General features: G+C 55.8%; 2 protein-coding genes and 1 long non-coding RNA gene across 4 annotated transcripts; 2 read left to right on the forward strand and 1 right to left on the reverse strand.

Moving 5' to 3' along the window:
• Positions 1-667: 667 nt before the first annotated feature.
• LOC125150227 (uncharacterized) lies at positions 668-4,634 on the reverse strand. The gene is made up of 4 exons (XR_007146277.1): positions 3,773-4,634; positions 2,954-3,105; positions 1,250-2,624; positions 668-724 (listed from the first exon to the last, which is right to left on the reverse strand). It is a non-coding gene; the product is annotated as an uncharacterized LOC125150227 (long non-coding RNA).
• Positions 4,635-4,691: 57 nt separating this feature from the next.
• ICAM1 (intercellular adhesion molecule 1) lies at positions 4,692-14,205 on the forward strand. Of its 2 annotated transcripts, none has more exons than XM_047829712.1 (7): positions 4,692-4,869; positions 6,554-6,814; positions 11,109-11,414; positions 11,785-12,072; positions 12,152-12,409; positions 12,592-12,840; positions 12,981-14,205. In XM_047829712.1, coding segments are annotated over exons 1-7 (1,431 nt in total). In that variant the 5' UTR covers positions 4,692-4,802; the 3' UTR covers positions 12,983-14,205. The 2 variants fall into 2 exon arrangements, with proteins under 2 accessions (XP_047685668.1, XP_047685662.1); XM_047829706.1 differs by having other exon boundaries at positions 4,699-4,869; positions 12,927-14,205.
• Positions 14,206-14,341: 136 nt separating this feature from the next.
• Positions 14,342-15,904, forward strand: ICAM4 (intercellular adhesion molecule 4 (Landsteiner-Wiener blood group)). The gene is made up of 3 exons (XM_047829747.1): positions 14,342-15,011; positions 15,130-15,435; positions 15,581-15,904. The coding sequence occupies exons 1-3, from the start codon at positions 14,618-14,620 to the stop codon at positions 15,721-15,723; spliced, it is 843 nt and encodes a 280-aa protein (XP_047685703.1). The 5' UTR covers positions 14,342-14,617; the 3' UTR covers positions 15,724-15,904.
• Positions 15,905-16,829: the final 925 nt, after the last annotated feature.

Here is a 16,829-nt window from a genome sequence, read left to right on the forward strand (position 1 = left end):
GCGTGGAGCCCACTTAATAAAAAAATTTAAATTTAAATTAAAAAAAAAGGAAAACGTATTAATACATGCTACAACATGGACGAAACGTTATGCTAAACGTCACAAACATTATGCTAAGGGAAAGAGTCCAAACACAAAAGGCCACGTAGTGTGTGATTCCACTGATAGGAAATGTCCAGAATGTGCAAGCCCACAGAGACAGCAGATTAGTGGTTGCCAGGGGCTGAGAGGAGAGAGGATTGGGAGGTACCAGGTTTTTGGGGATGGTGATGGAAATATTCCAGAATCATATACTGGTTGTACAAGATTGTGAATACACAGGAAAATTTTTAAAGGGCAAAAAGTAAGTTTTGTATTGTGAATTTGTCTCAAATATATATATATATACACACACATATATACACATATATACATACATATATACATATATGTGTATATATATGTATATATATATATACACACACACACAGCATATAAATGTAAATTGGTATAGCCCCTTTGAAAACTAGTATTGTGGGTTTCCCCCCAAATTAAAAATAGTACTACCGGGGTGTTTGGGTGGCTCAGTCGTTCTAGCGTCCAACTTCGGCTCAGGTCACGATCTCATGGCTTGTGGGTGCGAGCCCCGTGGCGGGCTCTATGCTGACAGCTCAGAGCCTGGAGTCTGCTTCGGATTCTGTGTCTCCCTCTCTCTTGCCCCTTCCCCAGCTCACACTCTCTCTCTCTCGAAAAAAAAGAATAAATATTAAATTAAAAAAAATAGTACTACCATATGATCGACCAATTTTACTTCTGGATATTTATCTGAAGGAAACAAAATCAGTATCTTGAAAAGATATCTACACCCCTATGTTACTGCAGCATTATTTACAATACCCAAGACATGGAAACAACCTAAATGTCCATCAATGTATGAACGGATATATATAGGTAGATATAGATATATAGATATAGATACATACTATATACATACGCACACACACATAAATATGTATACACATATGTAATTGACATATAGTATGTGTGTATATGCGTATACATATAAGTGTATACACACACATATACACAACGGAATACTATTCGTCCATAAAAAGAAGGAAATCTCGCCATTTGCTATGTCACAGATGGACCTTGAGGTCATTACGCTAAGTGAGATAGGTTAGAGAATGACAAATACTGCATGACCTCACTTATATGTGGAATCTTAAAAACAAACAACAGCAACAAAAACAAACCACTTGAGGAGTACCTGTGTGGCTCAGCTGGTTAAGCGTCCCATTTCAGCTCTGGTCAGGATCTCGTGCTTTGTGTGATCCTGCATCGGGCTCTGTTCTCAGTGTGGAGCCTGCCTGGAATTCTTTCTCTATGCCCCGCCCTCTCTCTCAAAATAAATAAATCAACTTTAAAGCAAAACAAAAGAAACCCCTGAATTTACCTACAGAACAGACTGGTGGTTGCCAGAGGCAGGGGGTGGGGGGAATGGGTGAAGCGGGTCAAAGGGTACAAACTTCCGGTTACAAGGTAAATAGGTCCTGGGATGCGATGGACAGCCCGGTGACCAAAACTGTTTAAATAAATGAATAGAAATGTACATATGGAGTAATGAAGTATTAGGGAGTTGACATTCCCGGAGGAGCTTCGACCCAGCGAGGCACAGGATTGGCGTAAAAAGTCCGCCCATCTCCAAGGGGTTCCTCAGTGAGACTGAACCACAGTGGCCCCCAAAGGAGGTCTCCATACGAACCCACAGCTTTCCTGGTTGCCTTCCCCGACTCCCCCCCAAACCCCCATCCCAGGTATAAACTGCCAGAACACCAAGCTTGGTTCCAGGGGCTGCTTTTGGGGAGAACGTCCACTAAAACAGCCGCTAAGTTGTCAGAGCCTGGATCCAAACCCCAATCTGCTCCTCCTTCTGGCACAACCTTGTGGATGAAATGCTCTGAGAACCTCCTGTAAAAGCGGTGGGAAGGAAAGTCTGGGCTAGAGGAACAGCATGTTCAGAATGCTCGGGGACAAAAGAAATTCACTGAAGCTGCCAGGAAGGGCGGGGTGGCCACGCCACAGCTCAGAGTGAAGGGAGAGCAGGGGCCAGGCCACAAAGCGGGACATGAGTCCGCGGCCTCTAGTCTGTAGTGGGTCCACTCACTGGACTGCCCAAGACTGCCTGGCACCCGGGAGGAAGCCTTGCCCTTCCTGGCAACTCCAGCGAAGGGCTGGGGAGCCTCCGCTTTCCTTTTCCTAGAGGGAACACAAAGGAAATGTGAGACCAGGAGGCGGACCCTCCTCTCGCTACCCTGGCCCCCATTACCACCCCATCTTCATTTCAGGAAATGGCTCTCTGTCTTCCCAGGGGACCAGGCCAGAACCAAGAAGTCATTCTTAACTCCGCTCTGTCCTCATGTCCCAGCAAGCACAGGTGACCTTCCCACCAAAACGAATGTCAGATCACTTCTCCGATGGCACTGCCCAGAGCAAGGGCCCATTATTACCCACCTCGACTAGAGTAGTCACCTCCTCTCTGGCCTCCTGTCCTCCCTGGCCCTGGGACATAGCTCCTGCTGTCTCAGGAGGGTGCCTGTCAACACTGGAGCTGGGGCTGTCCCTCCTCCATGGCTCCCACCTCACTGGGAAGAAAAGCCAAAGTCCTCTGCAGACTGACAAGCATGCCGGGCACCACCTCCTCCCTGCCCTTGTTTCCTCCTCCCTTCCTTACTGCACTCCAGTCATATGGGCCTCCAGGCCGTCCCTACCTCAGGGCCTTTGCACATTCAGCACTCTGTCTGGCACCTTCCCTCCCTGATATTGTCAGAGGAGCCTCCTCACTTCCCCGTGTCTTTGCTCAAATGTCGCCTTCTCAGTCTTTCCCAGAGCACTCTACTTAAAAGTTCATTAACCCTCACATTCCCTATCCCTCCTATTCTATTTCCTCTCGGCACTAATCACCAACACTCACCCCATACATTTTATTTTTGTTTCTTATCGGTCCCCCCACGTTGGAACCATCTCTGCACAATGACGAAATGTTTGTCTTTCCTCATCACTGCCCTGTCGCCAGCTCTTGGAAGGATTCCTATCACTGCAGGCACCCACTGAACACCGCAGGGCCTGTCGGGAGAGATCCGAAAGAACCGCGCTTTTATGGCTGCAAGGAAGACTTGGGCCGCGCGGGGGAGCTCGCCGCCCGCGCACCGTGGACCAAAGTCCAGAGACCCATTGCGGAAAGCCCGAGAAAAATCCGCCGGAAAATAACCCCCCCTCTCCCTCCCGCACAGGATTTTCCCAGTCCCTTCGAGGTTTGGGGCGTCCCTGGTCCTACCCTGCACCTTTGCCCAGGCAGTTCGGGGAGGGATTTCAGCACCCACCACACCCCGCGTAGGAAGATCCCCGTGGAAATCCCTTAGGAATCATCAGGGCAGGAGAAGGGATGCTTTTCCAGCTGATGAGTGACTCGAAGCCCTATCCTCCGAAGGAAGGGCTCGAACGTCCCCTGGGCTCCCTCCCTTCCCCTTCTGCTGCGCGACCTCCCTGGCCCCTCAGAGGTCTCCATGGCGACGCGGCGCGCATCCCACAACAGGAAGTCTTAGGCGGCGTGGCTAAGCGCTGGGAGACCCCAGGGCCCCCAGCCTCGACGTGGTAGATGCCAAGCCTTGGGGTCACACGCGTAGGCCGTGGCCTTGGGGTGGGGGGCGCGGCGGCGGTGTATAGACACAATCCCTCCCCCCCACGCCCCTTCCTAATGGAACTAGCCCCAGCAAATATCCGCACAATTTACCGCTGGCGCCCAGAGTTCAAGTTTCAAGAGCCAGGTGCAGCGCTTGGAGTTTGACCGCCTCCTCTCCTCGCCCCACTTCGGGGCGTAGTTGTTTCCCTGTGGAAAGGAAGGGTCCGAGCGCCCCCTCTCCATTCAAGGTGTGCTACCTCAGTTTCCCCGAGGGGCCTGGGGACGGCAGCGGGGACCTCGGCGCGTCAGGACCACAAGGCTTCCTTCCTTTTTCTGGAGGCTGTAAAGACGCCCCCGCTGCGGAGGCCGAAAGGAGAAGCGCGGCCGCGGGGGCGGACGCGGCATTGGCTGGGGGGGGGGGGGGGCGATGCAGGGCCCCGGACGTGATGACGCCTCGAGTCCTCACCCCATGGTTTCGCTGAGCCTTGCATGCGCCCAGGCTTGCTCCTGCCGCTTCTTGGGAAATCTGTCAGCTGAGCAAGGGCTTGCCCCCTGGGGGAGGGGCACCCTTGATAGAGAGTTCCCCGAAGAGATTCCTGGGTCCCCACCCTAAAGAAGGATCGTCCACTCGGTTAAAGAGGCCTGCATGCGCTGGAGAGTCAGACGAGTTCGAACCTCCTCGCCGCTCGGAGGCTCGGTTTACCCCTCTGTGGAATGGGCACAATAACAGTCCCTACCGTCCAGGGTAGTTGGCGGTATTCCGTAGAGCGCTTAGAGCAGCGGAACCGCAGCACCGCGGTGAGCCCGGCCCGGGGACCGAACCTGTCGCACCGGGAGCAGCCCCCCCTGAGCTCGCCCGACCGCCGCGCCCCTCGTTGCTTCAGTTTGGAAATTCCAGCGCTCCAGCGGCCAACGAGGGGGGACAACGCGACTTAGGCTCGGCACCCTTTCAATCCGGAAATGCCGGAGCCCTCGTTCCGGAGGGGAAGGCGCGAGGTTTCCGGGAAAGTAGCACCGCCCCTCTGCCCCCCGTGCCCGGCCACAATAAAAGGCCCACGCGCTGCGGCCATGAGCCCAGTCGGCGCCGCACGTCTCTGCGCTGCCGGAGGTCGGTGCCCTGCTCTCCCAGCTTCGGCCCGCTATGGCTCTCGGCACCGCCCGTCCCGCGCTGCCAGCGCTCCTGGCCCTGATCGGAGCTCTGCTCCCAGGTGAGTTGGGGTGGGGCTGCCGTCGAGCCATCTCCCCCCTGCTCCCAGGTGAGTCGGGGTGGGGCTGCCGTCGAGCCATCTCCCCCGATCCCCGCTGCGCCCCGGCCGCACGGGGGGGACCCGCTCCCGACCGGCTGGGGATAAGCCCCTGTCGTACTTAGGTAGCTGTTTAGGGGAAGTTGGGGCTAGAGCCGCCGGCTGAAAGTTGACAGCAGTGGGTTCGAATCCAGACCCTGGATCACTTCCACGGGAGGCCTCAAGTTAGAGGTTGACATTCCCGGAGCCTCAGTTTCTCAGCTGTAAGATGGAGAACGTAAGAGCGGCCACTCGAAATGGTCGTGTCCTGGCCGAGTGCCACGCCTGGCTCCAAGACTCGGTCTGATTGTGTGCGGACGTGTCCGGCACCAAGCTGAGTAGGCTGGGGACCCCCCCCTCCCAACACACACACATGTACATTCTGTTCCTCGTCCCCCCTGCCCCTGGGGAAGTCCAGGACTGCCTCTGCTCAGGGGAATTCCAGGGCTGACTTGCCCAAAGGCCAGAGGCTGAGAGTGGCATGCCCCAGCACCCCTCCACCAACCCCAGTCTGGGGGTTGCCAAAGGGAGACAGGGGGAGCGCCAAATGGTGGTCTGTGTTGGGAAGCGGGAGAGTGGAAAAGGGACACCTGTGGTTACCAGCCCAACAAAGGGTTCTAGTCCAGATGCCAATGTGGTTTCTACTGCTTTTCAGCTGAGTAACCGCACTTCTCCCAGCCTCACCAGTTCACTCTGTGAAATGGGAACTATCCCAGAATCACTCTCGGAGAATTCACGGAGCTGCTGTTTTCCCACACCTCCATCCAGATAGAGGAGACCCAAAGCTGAGGACAGGAATCTTTGCAAGAGGCAGATAGATAGGCCCTTTGGAAGGGCCCAGATAGATATTTTTTTCAGCTTTGGAGGCACCAAGGAGTCCGAGGGAGCTAATCACCACAAGCCCCCTTCTTCCCTGCAACCAGGCACTGTCTGCCCTGTGCTAGGAGTCCCTTGCATTAAGCGGGGGCTGGGATGACTATATTTACCCACCTTACAGAAGGGGAAATTGAGGCCTTGAGAGCGGAGACCACTTGGCAGAGGAAGTGAGGAGACAACTCAGTTGGAACTTTTCCATTCTGGAGGGCTAGCCTCCTCCACCTCACGTCCTGGGAGAGAGAAGCACACTGACTTCATGTCCCTCCTCTGCTCAAGTCCTCCGTGGCTCCCCACTGCCCTCCGAATGAAGAACAAGTCCTTGGCATGGCCTGCCCTGCCCACATGATCCATCTTCCTGACCTTTCTCCCAGCTCTTCCTCCTCACTAACTCTCTCCAGCCACCCTGCCTCAGGACCTTTGCACTTGTGCCTGTTGCCTAAAATTAATTTCTCTCTTCTCTGAATGGCCAGCCCCTTCTCATCATTCGGATCTCTGCTCACACGTTACCCTGTCACCAAGTCACTGTCTGTTCTCTCACCCTGTTTTGTTTTTGCCAAAGCTCTTATTAACATCAGTTATTAATTATCTTGTTTGCCTATGAATTTTTCTGTCTCCCACACTGAAGGCAGCGTTTTGCCTCGTTCAGGGCTCTGTGCCCAGCCCTCAACCCAGGCTGGGTACACGTCAATTGCTGATGAACCCGATTTGTCCTGACTTCCATCTTTTGTTCTAGGACTTGGAGGGGCCCAAACATCAGTGCACCCCCTAGAAGCCATCATACCCCGAGGCGGCTCTGTGCAGGTGAACTGTAGTGCTTCTTGTGACCATCGCCGCCCCGTCTTGGGCCTGGAGACGCAGCTGACTAAGAAGGAGGTCGCCCAGGGGGACAACTGGAAGATCTTTGAACTGAGTGGTGTGCAGGAAGATAGCACCCCAATATGCTTCTCATACTGTCAAGCACAGACAATGGTTTCGATGTCTCTCACCGTGTACTGTGAGTGGCTGGGCCCAGGGGCTGGACAAGGCAGGCTGGCCGGGGGAGGTGGACGCGTGCGAGTCCCCTCGGGCTGGGATAGCCTTTGTTGCTTGGTGGTGGGGACAGAGCTGGCTCGCCAGAGCACCGGTGGGCACATCTTCGGAAAGCCTCATTGTCGTTTGAAACCCCTTCTTGAATTTTCTTGGGTGCATTTAGCGTATTGCAGAGATTCAGTACATTTGAGTACTATAGGCCTCTGGAAACATGTGACAGATCCTAGATATGACTCTTTATTTTTAAAATTTTTTTATTACTAAAAAAATTGTTTTAAATCTTAATTTTTGACAGAGAGAGAGAGAGAGAGAGAGAGAGAGTACAAGAGCAGGGGAGGAACAGAGAGAGAGGGAGACATAGAATCCAAAGCAGGCTCCAGGCTCTGAGTTGTCAGTACAGAGCCCAACACGGGGCTCGAACTCCCCAACCGCGAGCTCATGACCTGAGCCAAAGTTGGACGCTTAACCGACCGAGCCACCCAGGCGCCCCTAGATAAGACTTTTTAAAAGATGTAGTTTAGGGGCGCCTGGATGGCATGGTCGGTTGAACATCTGACTCCTGATTTTGGCTCAGGTCAGGATCTCACTGTTCGTGGGTTCAAGCCCTACTTTGGGCTCTGCACCGACAGTGCGGAGTCTGCTTGGGACTGTCTCTCTCCCTCTCTCTCTGCCTCTCCCCTGCTTATACATACTCTCTCTGTCTCTCTCTCAAAATAAATAAACATTAACAAAAAAGGAGATGCAGTTTAGGGGCACCTGGGTGACTCAGTGGGTTAAACGCGTCTGACTTCGGCTCAGGTCATGATCTCACGGTCCGTGAGTTCGAGCCCCGCGTCGGACTCTGCTGACAGCTCAGAGCCTGGAAGCTGCTTCAGATTCTGTGTCTTCCTCTCTCTCTGCCCCTCCCCCGCTAGTGCTCGGCCTCTCTCTCTCTCTCTCTCTCAAAAATAAATAAACATTTAAAACAAAATGTTAAAGAAGATGCAATTTAAAAGTAGCCCGGACATGGCAATTTTCACATATTGGCAGCAGTCAAAAGGGTTGATAACAGCCATGCTGGCAAGACGGTGGGGAAGCGGGCAGTCCTGGGACATCGCTGACAACGTGGGAACAGAGAAGCACAGCCCCGAGTGGGGAAGTGGTGTCAGTTCTCTAAGTGGCCCACGCATGTGTGCTTTGACACAGAAACCCCATTCCTCGGGATTGGGCTTATGTGTGTCCCCAGCCCCGCGGGAGCGGCGCAGGCTGCGGGATGGGGTTATTTTACTGTGGCTTTATTTGCATGGGCCAAAGTTTGCAAGCCACTCGGGCACAGGGCACGGGGGAGAGACGTTGTAGTTTGCTCACTTGAAGGCTCAGTATGCAACTGCCCAAAGAGAAGGAGGAAGCTCCCGTGTCCTGAAAGAGAAATGACCTCCAAGGTGTCCCGTCACGTTCAAGAGAAGAGAGGCGTGCCCAGAACGAGTGGCATGCCATCCTTGGTGTTGAGGACCAGCAGGGTGGGGTGAGGGCCGCCCGTGTTGACACAGAAAGGAGCCAGGAGAGGAAATCCAAGAAATGAGAGAGAGAGGCTGGGGGAGGGGCGCTCCGGGAGAGGGCATGGGGCCAGTGTTTTCTATGTGTCTTCTTCTTCTCTGGGCACTTTCAACTGTGAGAACTACTATTACCATAGGCAATGAATAAATAAAATTCAGATGAAAACAAGATGGAACAAACAAACAAGGAAGAAAGGACAGAAAGAGTTAGCCAACTGGTCTCGGGGTTAGACAGCTTTGGGTTCCAGTCCCAGCATGGCCTTTATGGACCGGGTGGCCACGGGGGATATGGCTTGTTCACTGACTTTGCCATGAGACCTCCTCGCGTGGGTGTAATGATGCATTGAGGCGTGAAGGACACTCCACCATCATGGTGTCTGGGCAAAGCCTTTGGGGAAAACAGCGGCTTTGCTTCTGATTTGGAGCATGTTTGGGCAGATTCTGGCCAGCTGAGGAGAGTCCCCAAACGTTCCCAGTGGCCTGTAAAACCCCAGGCAAACCTCCTCGAGGGACTTCTGCATCTTGGCGTGATAGTTGAAAACCCAGTGCTCCAACTTTGGGGCCTGGGTCTGCCACGTCTCTCCCTCTGTGACTTTGGGTACCAGGCTTTGCCTTAATTCCCAGCTTTGTGAAATGGAGCCGATGTCCTGCACACAGGCAGGGGGTCACCTAGGAGAGGCCCTATCTAGCTTGGTCCTGCCCCACCCCTGGTGTAAAGATCCCTGGGTGGCTGAACTTTCTCTAGAAAGGATAAGCGTGTTACCTCCTGTAGGAGATGACCCCTAACTGGGCCTTGAAGGGTGAGTAGAAGTTGGTATAGACAGGCATTCAGGGCAGAGGGAACAGCCTAGGTTTGAATGGGAAAACATGCTGAACGGAGGGGGTCGGTGTTAGGAAGGGCTGAATACCAGCAGATTGGTGGGGATTTCCTCAGGGTGTTAGGAAGCCATGGAGGGTGTGAGAGCAGGCCAGGGATCTAGATAGCAGAAGGCTGGGCTGCCTGGGTGGCTCAGTTGGTTAAGTATCCAACTCTTGGTTTTGGCTCAGGTCACGATCTCCTGGTTCATGGGTTCGAGCCCCTAATGGGATTTTCTCTTTCTCTGCCCCTCCCACGTCTCTCTCTTTGGCTCTCTCTCTCTCTCAAAATAAATAAGCAAATAAACTTAAAAAGAAAAAATCATTAGCAGAAGGCTGGCCTTTTGGGAAGCCAGCGAGCAGTTGGCCGTGGACCTTGTCCAGGCCACATGTGTGGGCAGTGGCTGGGTACAGGAAGGGAGGGCAGACAAATACTTGGAAGAGGGAACTAACCAGCACTGAAGGTTGGGGTTCAGGGAGAGGCAGGGGCAAGACAGACCTCCTCCCCCAGTCTGGCCTTCAGGGCAAGGAGCTGTGCTCAGAGATAGGAACTCCTTTTGGGGGCTGAGGTTTGAGGTTTGCACCCAGCTCTGCAAATTCTTGTTTGCAGCAGGTGCTTATGGGTAAGCACTGGACGTCTAAAGGTTTTCTTGCCCCCCCCCCGTTTGTTTTTAAAGCTATACTGAGATATCATTTACAGAATACATACATAAGTCACCCCTTTCAAGTGTACGATTCAACAAATTTGCATGTATTTATAGAGTAGCACAGCCCTCACCACCATCTAATTTTAGAACATTTCCATCACCCTAAAAGGAAACCTCATGTCCATTTACAGTCATTCTATTTCTTAAATGCATTAATGAAAGCCCTACCTCCAATAACCCATTTTACAGCTCAGGAAACTGAGATTCGATTTCCCCAACTGCGAGGGCTGGAGCAATTTCCAGGGCAAAGTCGCTCGCCTACAGCTCATAGCACAGAAGCGCCAAAGCTAGGAATCAAACCCAGGGCCCTCAGTGCTAAGTCGCAGCTCACTGGGACTCTGCTTTTAATTTTCACTTTCAGTCCTGGCCTGAAATTCTGTTACTTTATGTGTAACGGGGACCCTGGCCTGCAAAACCCAAGCCCACATGTTGTGTTTTCAGGGGATACTCAGAGTTCCGTTTTGAGTGTCTGTTGGTTATTCTTGCATTTTTAACATTTCAGGGGACCACGCAGCGCATTTGGGAACTTCTTTCCCCTAAAGGGGGGCTCCTGAAAGGCCTTAAGTCAGTGCGGGTGGCTCAAACTTATTTTTTCTATAAATACAGAGAGCCTACTGTGTGCCACCAACAGATCAGGGAACAAAGCTGACAAAGACCTCCCCCCCCCCCCCCCCCCGGGCTGAAGTTACCTGGCAGGACGGGGAAATAGAGAAACGAGTTAACTGAGAAGATGTGTGTCACCCTTGGGTGTCGGACAGTGAGGTGTGCTGTGGGAGGAAATAAGGCCAAGAAGAAGAGGAGGGGGGAGCATAGGGTCTCTTAAAAACAATCTCTACTGGACTGGGCAGTTTAAATTTACTGTATGTATTTGACGGGACTCCCGGTGATAGATTTTGAGGTTTTGGGGTTTGTTTGGTTTTTCCCACCCTTCACTCTCAGACGCTGCAGTGGATAAATTGTTTTTGCCCCCTTCTCAGCCACCTGGGACTTCCCACCGGTTTATCCTGAAGCTCTTAACATTCCTGTCTGGCTCAGGTGGTTTGGGGTGTGTCGCGTGAAGAGCGGGGAGGGGGGAGGCCCCTGGACGGGACGCAGCCGGCGCCCCAGCGCCCCCTGCGGGCGGGCAGCCTCTCTGGCTCACACAACACCCCCCCACCCCCAGGGTTCCCGGAGCGCGTGGAGTTGGCCCCCCTGCCCCGCTGGCAGCCCGTGGGCGAAAACCTCACCCTGCGCTGCCAGGTGGCCGGTGGGGCGCCCCGGACCAACCTCACGGTGGTGCTGCTCCGCGGGGAGGAGGAGCTGAGCCGGGAGCCGGCCGTCGGGGAGCCCGCCGAGGCCACGGTCACGGTGCTGGCGGGCAGAGACGACCACCTCGCCAATTTCTCGTGCCGCACGGAACTGGACTTGCGGTCCCGAGGGCTGGGTCTGTTCCAGAACAGCTCGGCCCCCAGGCAGCTCCGAACTTTCGGTGAGGCGCTGGGGAGCTGCCAGAGAGGATGGGGGGGGGGAGGGTCCTGCTTGGCGCGTGGGGAAGAAAGGGACCTTTGGTCATGGGGGTGCTAAGGTGGTGACCTACCTAGATTACAGGGGCTCCCAGGAAAGAGCATGTTCTCGGCCATTGGGGTGGGGTACGCTGGGATGGGGCGCCCCAGCTGCAGGATCTTCTGAGAAGGCGGTAACCCCATATGTCACCCCATATGTGTGCCGGGGCAGGGGTGACCCCGGGCCACGGAGGCTCTTGGGAAGAGGATGCCCCAGATGAGGGAATGAAGATGCCCCCAGAAAAGGGCTTTAGGTTGCCTGTCCCCTCTGTGTTCACACCCACCCTCTCTCACCAGTCCTGCCAGCGACGCACCCAAACCTTGCTACCCACAGCGTTGTGGAAGCAGGCACAGAGTGGCCCGTAAACTGCACCATGGACGGGCTGTTCCCAGCTTCGGAGGCCGAAGTCCGCCTGGAGCTGTCTGGCCGGAATCTGCACCCCACAGTCACGCACAACAACGACTCCCTCTTGGCCACGGCCCATGACAAGGCCAACATGGAAGAGGAGGGCACCCGGCAGCTGTCGTGCGTGGTGACCCTGGGACACCAGAGCCGGTGGTGGCAGGAGAATGTGACCATCTACAGTAAGTAGAGACGGGGCGGGGCTTCCAAGGGGTGGGACCGGTACTGGGAGGCGGTGCTCACCGTGTGCCCCGCCCCCAGGCTTCCCGGCTCCCAACCTGACCCTGAGTGAGCCAGAAGTCTCAGAACAGACTGTGGTGACCGTGGAGTGTGAAGCCCAGGCCGGGGCCCTGGTGATGCTGAGCGGGGGGGTCCCGGCAAGGCTTCCAGGACCCAGGGCCCAGCTCCAACTAAATGCCAGCGCCGAGGACAACGGGCGCGTCTTCTTCTGCTCTGCTCTCCTGGAGGTGGCCGGGCAGGTGCTACACAAGAACCAGACCCGGGAGCTCCGTGTCCTGTGTGAGTGGAGCTGCTGGACAATGACTCCTAATCCTCAAGACCCAACCCCTAAGGCCCCTGGAGCTCCTGCCCTCTGGGGGTCCCCTCCAGCCCTCTCCCCAGATTCCAGAGTCCTCCTGTCCCAGGTGGTGAGGGGTGTCCTGGTCCCTGACCTCATCCCTCATCTTGCTGTGTTTCTCCAGATGGTCCCCGACTAGACAAGAGGGATTGTCTGGGAAACTGGACGTGGCAGGAAGGCTCCCAGCAGACCCTGACATGCCAAGCTTGGGGAAATCCAGTTCCTGAGCTGAAGTGTCGCCGGAAGGGGGATAATGCTCTGCTGCCCATCGGGGACCTGAGACCTGTCACGCGGGAGGTTGCAGGCACTTACCTGTGTCAGGCCAGGAGCCCCCGTGGTGAGGTCACCCGTGAAGTGGTCGTGAACGTGATCTGTGAGTGTGCCGGTGTTTAGGGCTGGGCAGGGCAGAGGCAGTGAGCCTGGCGCGGCCTTCATCACCCACTGTGTCCTCCCCCACAGACCACCGGAATTACATCCTCACCACCATTCTGGTGACAGTTGCTTTCACCATAGGAGCTGCGGGCCTAGCTGCTTACTTCTATAACCGCCAGCGGAAGATCCAGAAATACAAGTTACAGAAGGCCCAGGAGGCGGCTGCCATGAAGCTGAACACACCAGCCACGCCACCCTGAACCTGTCCCAGGACAGGGCCTCCTCCTCAGCCCCCCACACAGTGGCAGCGGTGCCACATTGAACAATGGTCCATTCAGCTCCACCCACCTTCCCAGGACGCCCGAGGACAGGACAGAGGCCTCAGGATACAGACAGCATTGGGGATCAAGGCGCATGCACACTTAGGATCCCCAAGCCTCACACCTGACCTGTAGTCACAGGACTGAGCCATGAGGAGGGGGCGGGACTTGGGTCATGACTGTGAGGGGTGCCAAAGCCTGACTAGACCAGAGGGGGTGTGGTGGGACACTTGACCTGGGACACCCAACTGCGAAACAGTGAAACTCACCCCTGCCACGTGTGCTGAGGCCCCGCAGTCCTAGGGAGAAGTGGCCTGCACAAACACATACAGCATGGAAACATATCCCCATCCTTCCTCTGACATGCCAGCTCCAGTGCGGCTGTCCATTGACTGTCCCCAACTTTTGATGGATGTATTTATTAATTTGTTCTCTTATGAGCTATTTATTGAGTGCCTTTTATGTGGGTTAGAATAGTAAAGAAGAGGAACATAGGTTCCTGTCCTCAGGGAGCTCTCAGTCTAGTCTCATTCAGGGCCGCCAGGTACAGTTGTACTGGCTGTGCACTGCAAAGGAGTGCCTGGCAAAAAGATCAAGTGGGGCTAGAATTTCCTACTCCGGCTGGCTAAGCTGCTTTCCCCCAGAAGGGGACTGGCAATGGTGATATGGTTTAGTTGGTAACCTACCCAGGGACAACCACTGAGCCCTTACGCCTCCCCCCATCTCTGACACTGACCTCCGTTAACCACCTCTCTGCCCATAAGCATCTGCTAGTGCTCACAGCGACACTGTGGCGTGCCTAAACATGAATGCCCATTCACTGGCAGCTAAACCATGTAGTCCCATGAAACTATGCCCAACCGCTGTGTGTCCCTGCCTTGTCCTACCTGGTTCCATCTTGGGACCATGCAAGAACAGAGCACTCTGGCAGCTCCGAATTCCAGCGGAGACAAGGGCCCGGCAGGCAGTGTGGAGGAGGGGCCTGGGAGGATCCCCTCCCAGTTCCAGAAGCCTCTTTCTTGTGCTAATAAAGCTTCTTCTCAGTGCGCCTGCCTTGTGTGAGTTGAGGGAAGATGTCCAACGTCCATTTGGAGCCCTTTCTAGTCCCATCCTCCCACTTCCTCCTCATCCTCCCATTTCCTCCCCTAAGAAAAGGCTGCCGGTTCAAGGCCCACCCCTGAGGCTGTAGTCCAAATCTGGGGCTCTTCAGAACCTCTTAAGATTCTAGCGAAAATTAAAGATTCCTCTCCAGAAAACTCTCTGACCCTTGGTTTCTGGTGGTTTGGAATCCCGTTCTTGAGCCGAGGGAGGGGCTGAGGGTCTTTACGCAGGCTCCAGGGCCCTCTAGGGGCCTCTGTCTCTCCGGGTGGGGCTGAGGAGGCGGGGCTGCGGGCCTCCTTATCTCCACAGCCAGCTTTGGCTCCCTGGCGCGGGGCCCCTCAGTCTGGGCCCTTTCCCATGGGGTCTCTGCTCCCCCTCTCGCTGCTGGTTTTGCTGGCGGCTGCCTACCGGGGAGGCGGGAGCGCGCGTTGGCGCCGGGCTGCGCGGGCTCAAGGCCCCGGAGGCAACTCTCCGGAGCCCTCGGAGACCTCGGCGTCCTTCTGGGTGCGCGTGAGCCCGGCGTTCAAGGCCGTGCCGCCGGGGGGTTCAGTGTGGCTTAACTGCAGCAGCAGCTGCCCCCTGCCGGAGAATTCCAGCCTCAGCACTCGGCTGCGGCGGGGCCGAACGCTTAGTGGGCCCGGCTGGGTATCCTACGAGCTGTTGGATGTGAGGGCCTGGAGCTCCGAGGTGCGCTGCTTCGTCACCTGCGCAGGAGAAACGCGGGGGGCCACGGCCAAGATCACCGCCTACAGTGAGGGACTGGGGCTCAGGTTCTTCTGGGGTGAGGGGAGGGGGACGGAGGGGGGGTATTTGACAGTCGCGTTAGGGGGCGCACGCGCACCTTGCTCAGCGGCCCCCTCTTGCTTTAGAACAGCCGCACAGCGTGATCCTGGATCCCCCAGTCTTAGTGGGCAGTGAGTACACGCTGCGCTGCCACGTGACACACGTATTCCCCGTGGGCTTCCTGGTGGTGACTCTGAGGCGCGGCGGCCGGGTCATCTACTCTGAGAACCTGGAGCGCTTCACTGGCCTGGACCTGGCCAATGTGACGCTGACGTACACGTTACCCGCTAGGCCCCGCGACTTCTTGCAGCCCGTGACCTGCCACGCACGCCTCAATCTTGATGGCTTGGTGGTCCGCAGCAGCTCGGCACCCATGACGCTCACAGTCCTCGGTGAGGCACCTTTGGAATCCTGGAGACTTGAGGAGGGGTGGGGAAGGGTTATGACCCCGGCAGGGTGAGAGAGCCAAGCGGCAGCTCCATGCGGGGCGTCACATCAACATGTGTTCCGTTCCTAATTCTCACCTCCTGTCCCCAGCTTGGAGCCCCGCGCCCAAGGTCTTGGCCTCCACCTCCATCGCGGCCTTTGTGGGGATCCTTCTCGTCGTGGGGGCCACCTACCTGCGAAAATGGCTATTGATGCAGTCTCGGGGCGCAGAGGGGGTGGTCCATGACCGCTGAGCCAGAGGAAAAAGGAATCAGAAGCAATTTGGGGAACCCTGACTGGTTCAATAAAGCCTTCCTCAGTCAGCCTCTGTCCCATGGCCTAAACGTCCCCCATTAGGGTTCCTTTTTGGCCTTGCCTCAATCACTTTCCCCAAGTTCCTGGTCTCTCTTAGGGCACCTGAGGTTTCCTCATTCTCAACCACCTGGGGACCTGGGCGTCCCAGTCCCTCTGCATTTCCAGCCAAGTGTGGCAAAGTACTTCTCCTGCAGGCATTATCAGAGGGGTGCAGATAGGCATAGTTTGGGCACTGGAGGGCTTTGGGCTGTGGTGGTGGTAGGGGGTGGCTCACAGTATGGTTTTTCCCGATTGGCTCTGCTGCTGCCACGCTGCAGCTCTGATTGGATGTTAAGTTTCCTTTCCTATCCCCCACCCCCCTTAAAACCTAGCACTTTCCTGGAGGACAGGGGTGGAGCGAGAACTGGCCCCCACAGTTTCACTGTTAGTGCTGGGGGGAGAGCACAAATGGGAGGGGGCCCATGACACTGAGGGACAGAGATATGAAGAAAAGGTACCCATGTGGTGACTGCAGGGAAGGAGCAATCAGATGGCCCACGTGGGGTGTCACAGACTCATGTCCTGGCAATGTCTTGATAGTCACCGGGCACATGCGGGGGTGTCAAAGCTTGGGGCCCGGATGAAGGGTCGAAGTGTTATAGTTGGTCTCTTGGTCTCGCGTGGACAGAATCCGAGCCCGCACTGGGAATCTGGCAGGGCCCGGGCTGTCCAGGGCCCCGCCTACCGCGCGGAAAGCGGATTCTGGGGTGCTCTTCCGAGGCTTGAGCTCATACACGCCGCGTAGACACGTGCCCGCTGCACGCTGGGTAAATACCGACCCAGAGCGGAGCCGACCCTAATTTAGACGCCCGCGAACGCTGCGCGCATGCACACGTGTTCCCGACTCGCTGGCACTTTCGTCCCCACCCCCTCTGTCGCGTGCGGGGGCGGAGCCGGAGGGGGACTAGGGGCGTGGCTGTAATCCTCAGCTCTCCGGGTCAAAAGGAGAAAGATCCGTGAGGGAGGCCTCCCCACACCCTTCCCTAGAACTGTGCCTTCCCCCATC

This window comes from Prionailurus viverrinus, chromosome A2, assembly GCF_022837055.1.
Source record: "Prionailurus viverrinus isolate Anna chromosome A2, UM_Priviv_1.0, whole genome shotgun sequence".
Taxonomy (NCBI): Eukaryota; Metazoa; Chordata; class Mammalia; order Carnivora; family Felidae; genus Prionailurus; species Prionailurus viverrinus.

Bases quoted from the DNA above. Each gene is read 5' to 3' on its own strand.
- ICAM1 (XM_047829706.1), top strand. From the start codon at position 4,803: ATGGCTCTCGGCACCGCCCGTCCCGCGCTGCCAGCGCTCCTGGCCCTG. The intron at 4,870-6,553 runs GTGAGTTGGGGT...CTTTTGTTCTAG, and splicing joins GATCGGAGCTCTGCTCCCAG to GACTTGGAGGGGCCCAAACA. The intron at 6,815-11,108 runs GTGAGTGGCTGG...CCCCACCCCCAG, and splicing joins GATGTCTCTCACCGTGTACT to GGTTCCCGGAGCGCGTGGAG.
- ICAM4 (XM_047829747.1), top strand. From the start codon at position 14,618: ATGGGGTCTCTGCTCCCCCTCTCGCTGCTGGTTTTGCTGGCGGCTGCC. The intron at 15,012-15,129 runs GTGAGGGACTGG...CTCTTGCTTTAG, and splicing joins GGCCAAGATCACCGCCTACA to AACAGCCGCACAGCGTGATC. The intron at 15,436-15,580 runs GTGAGGCACCTT...TCCTGTCCCCAG, and splicing joins CATGACGCTCACAGTCCTCG to CTTGGAGCCCCGCGCCCAAG.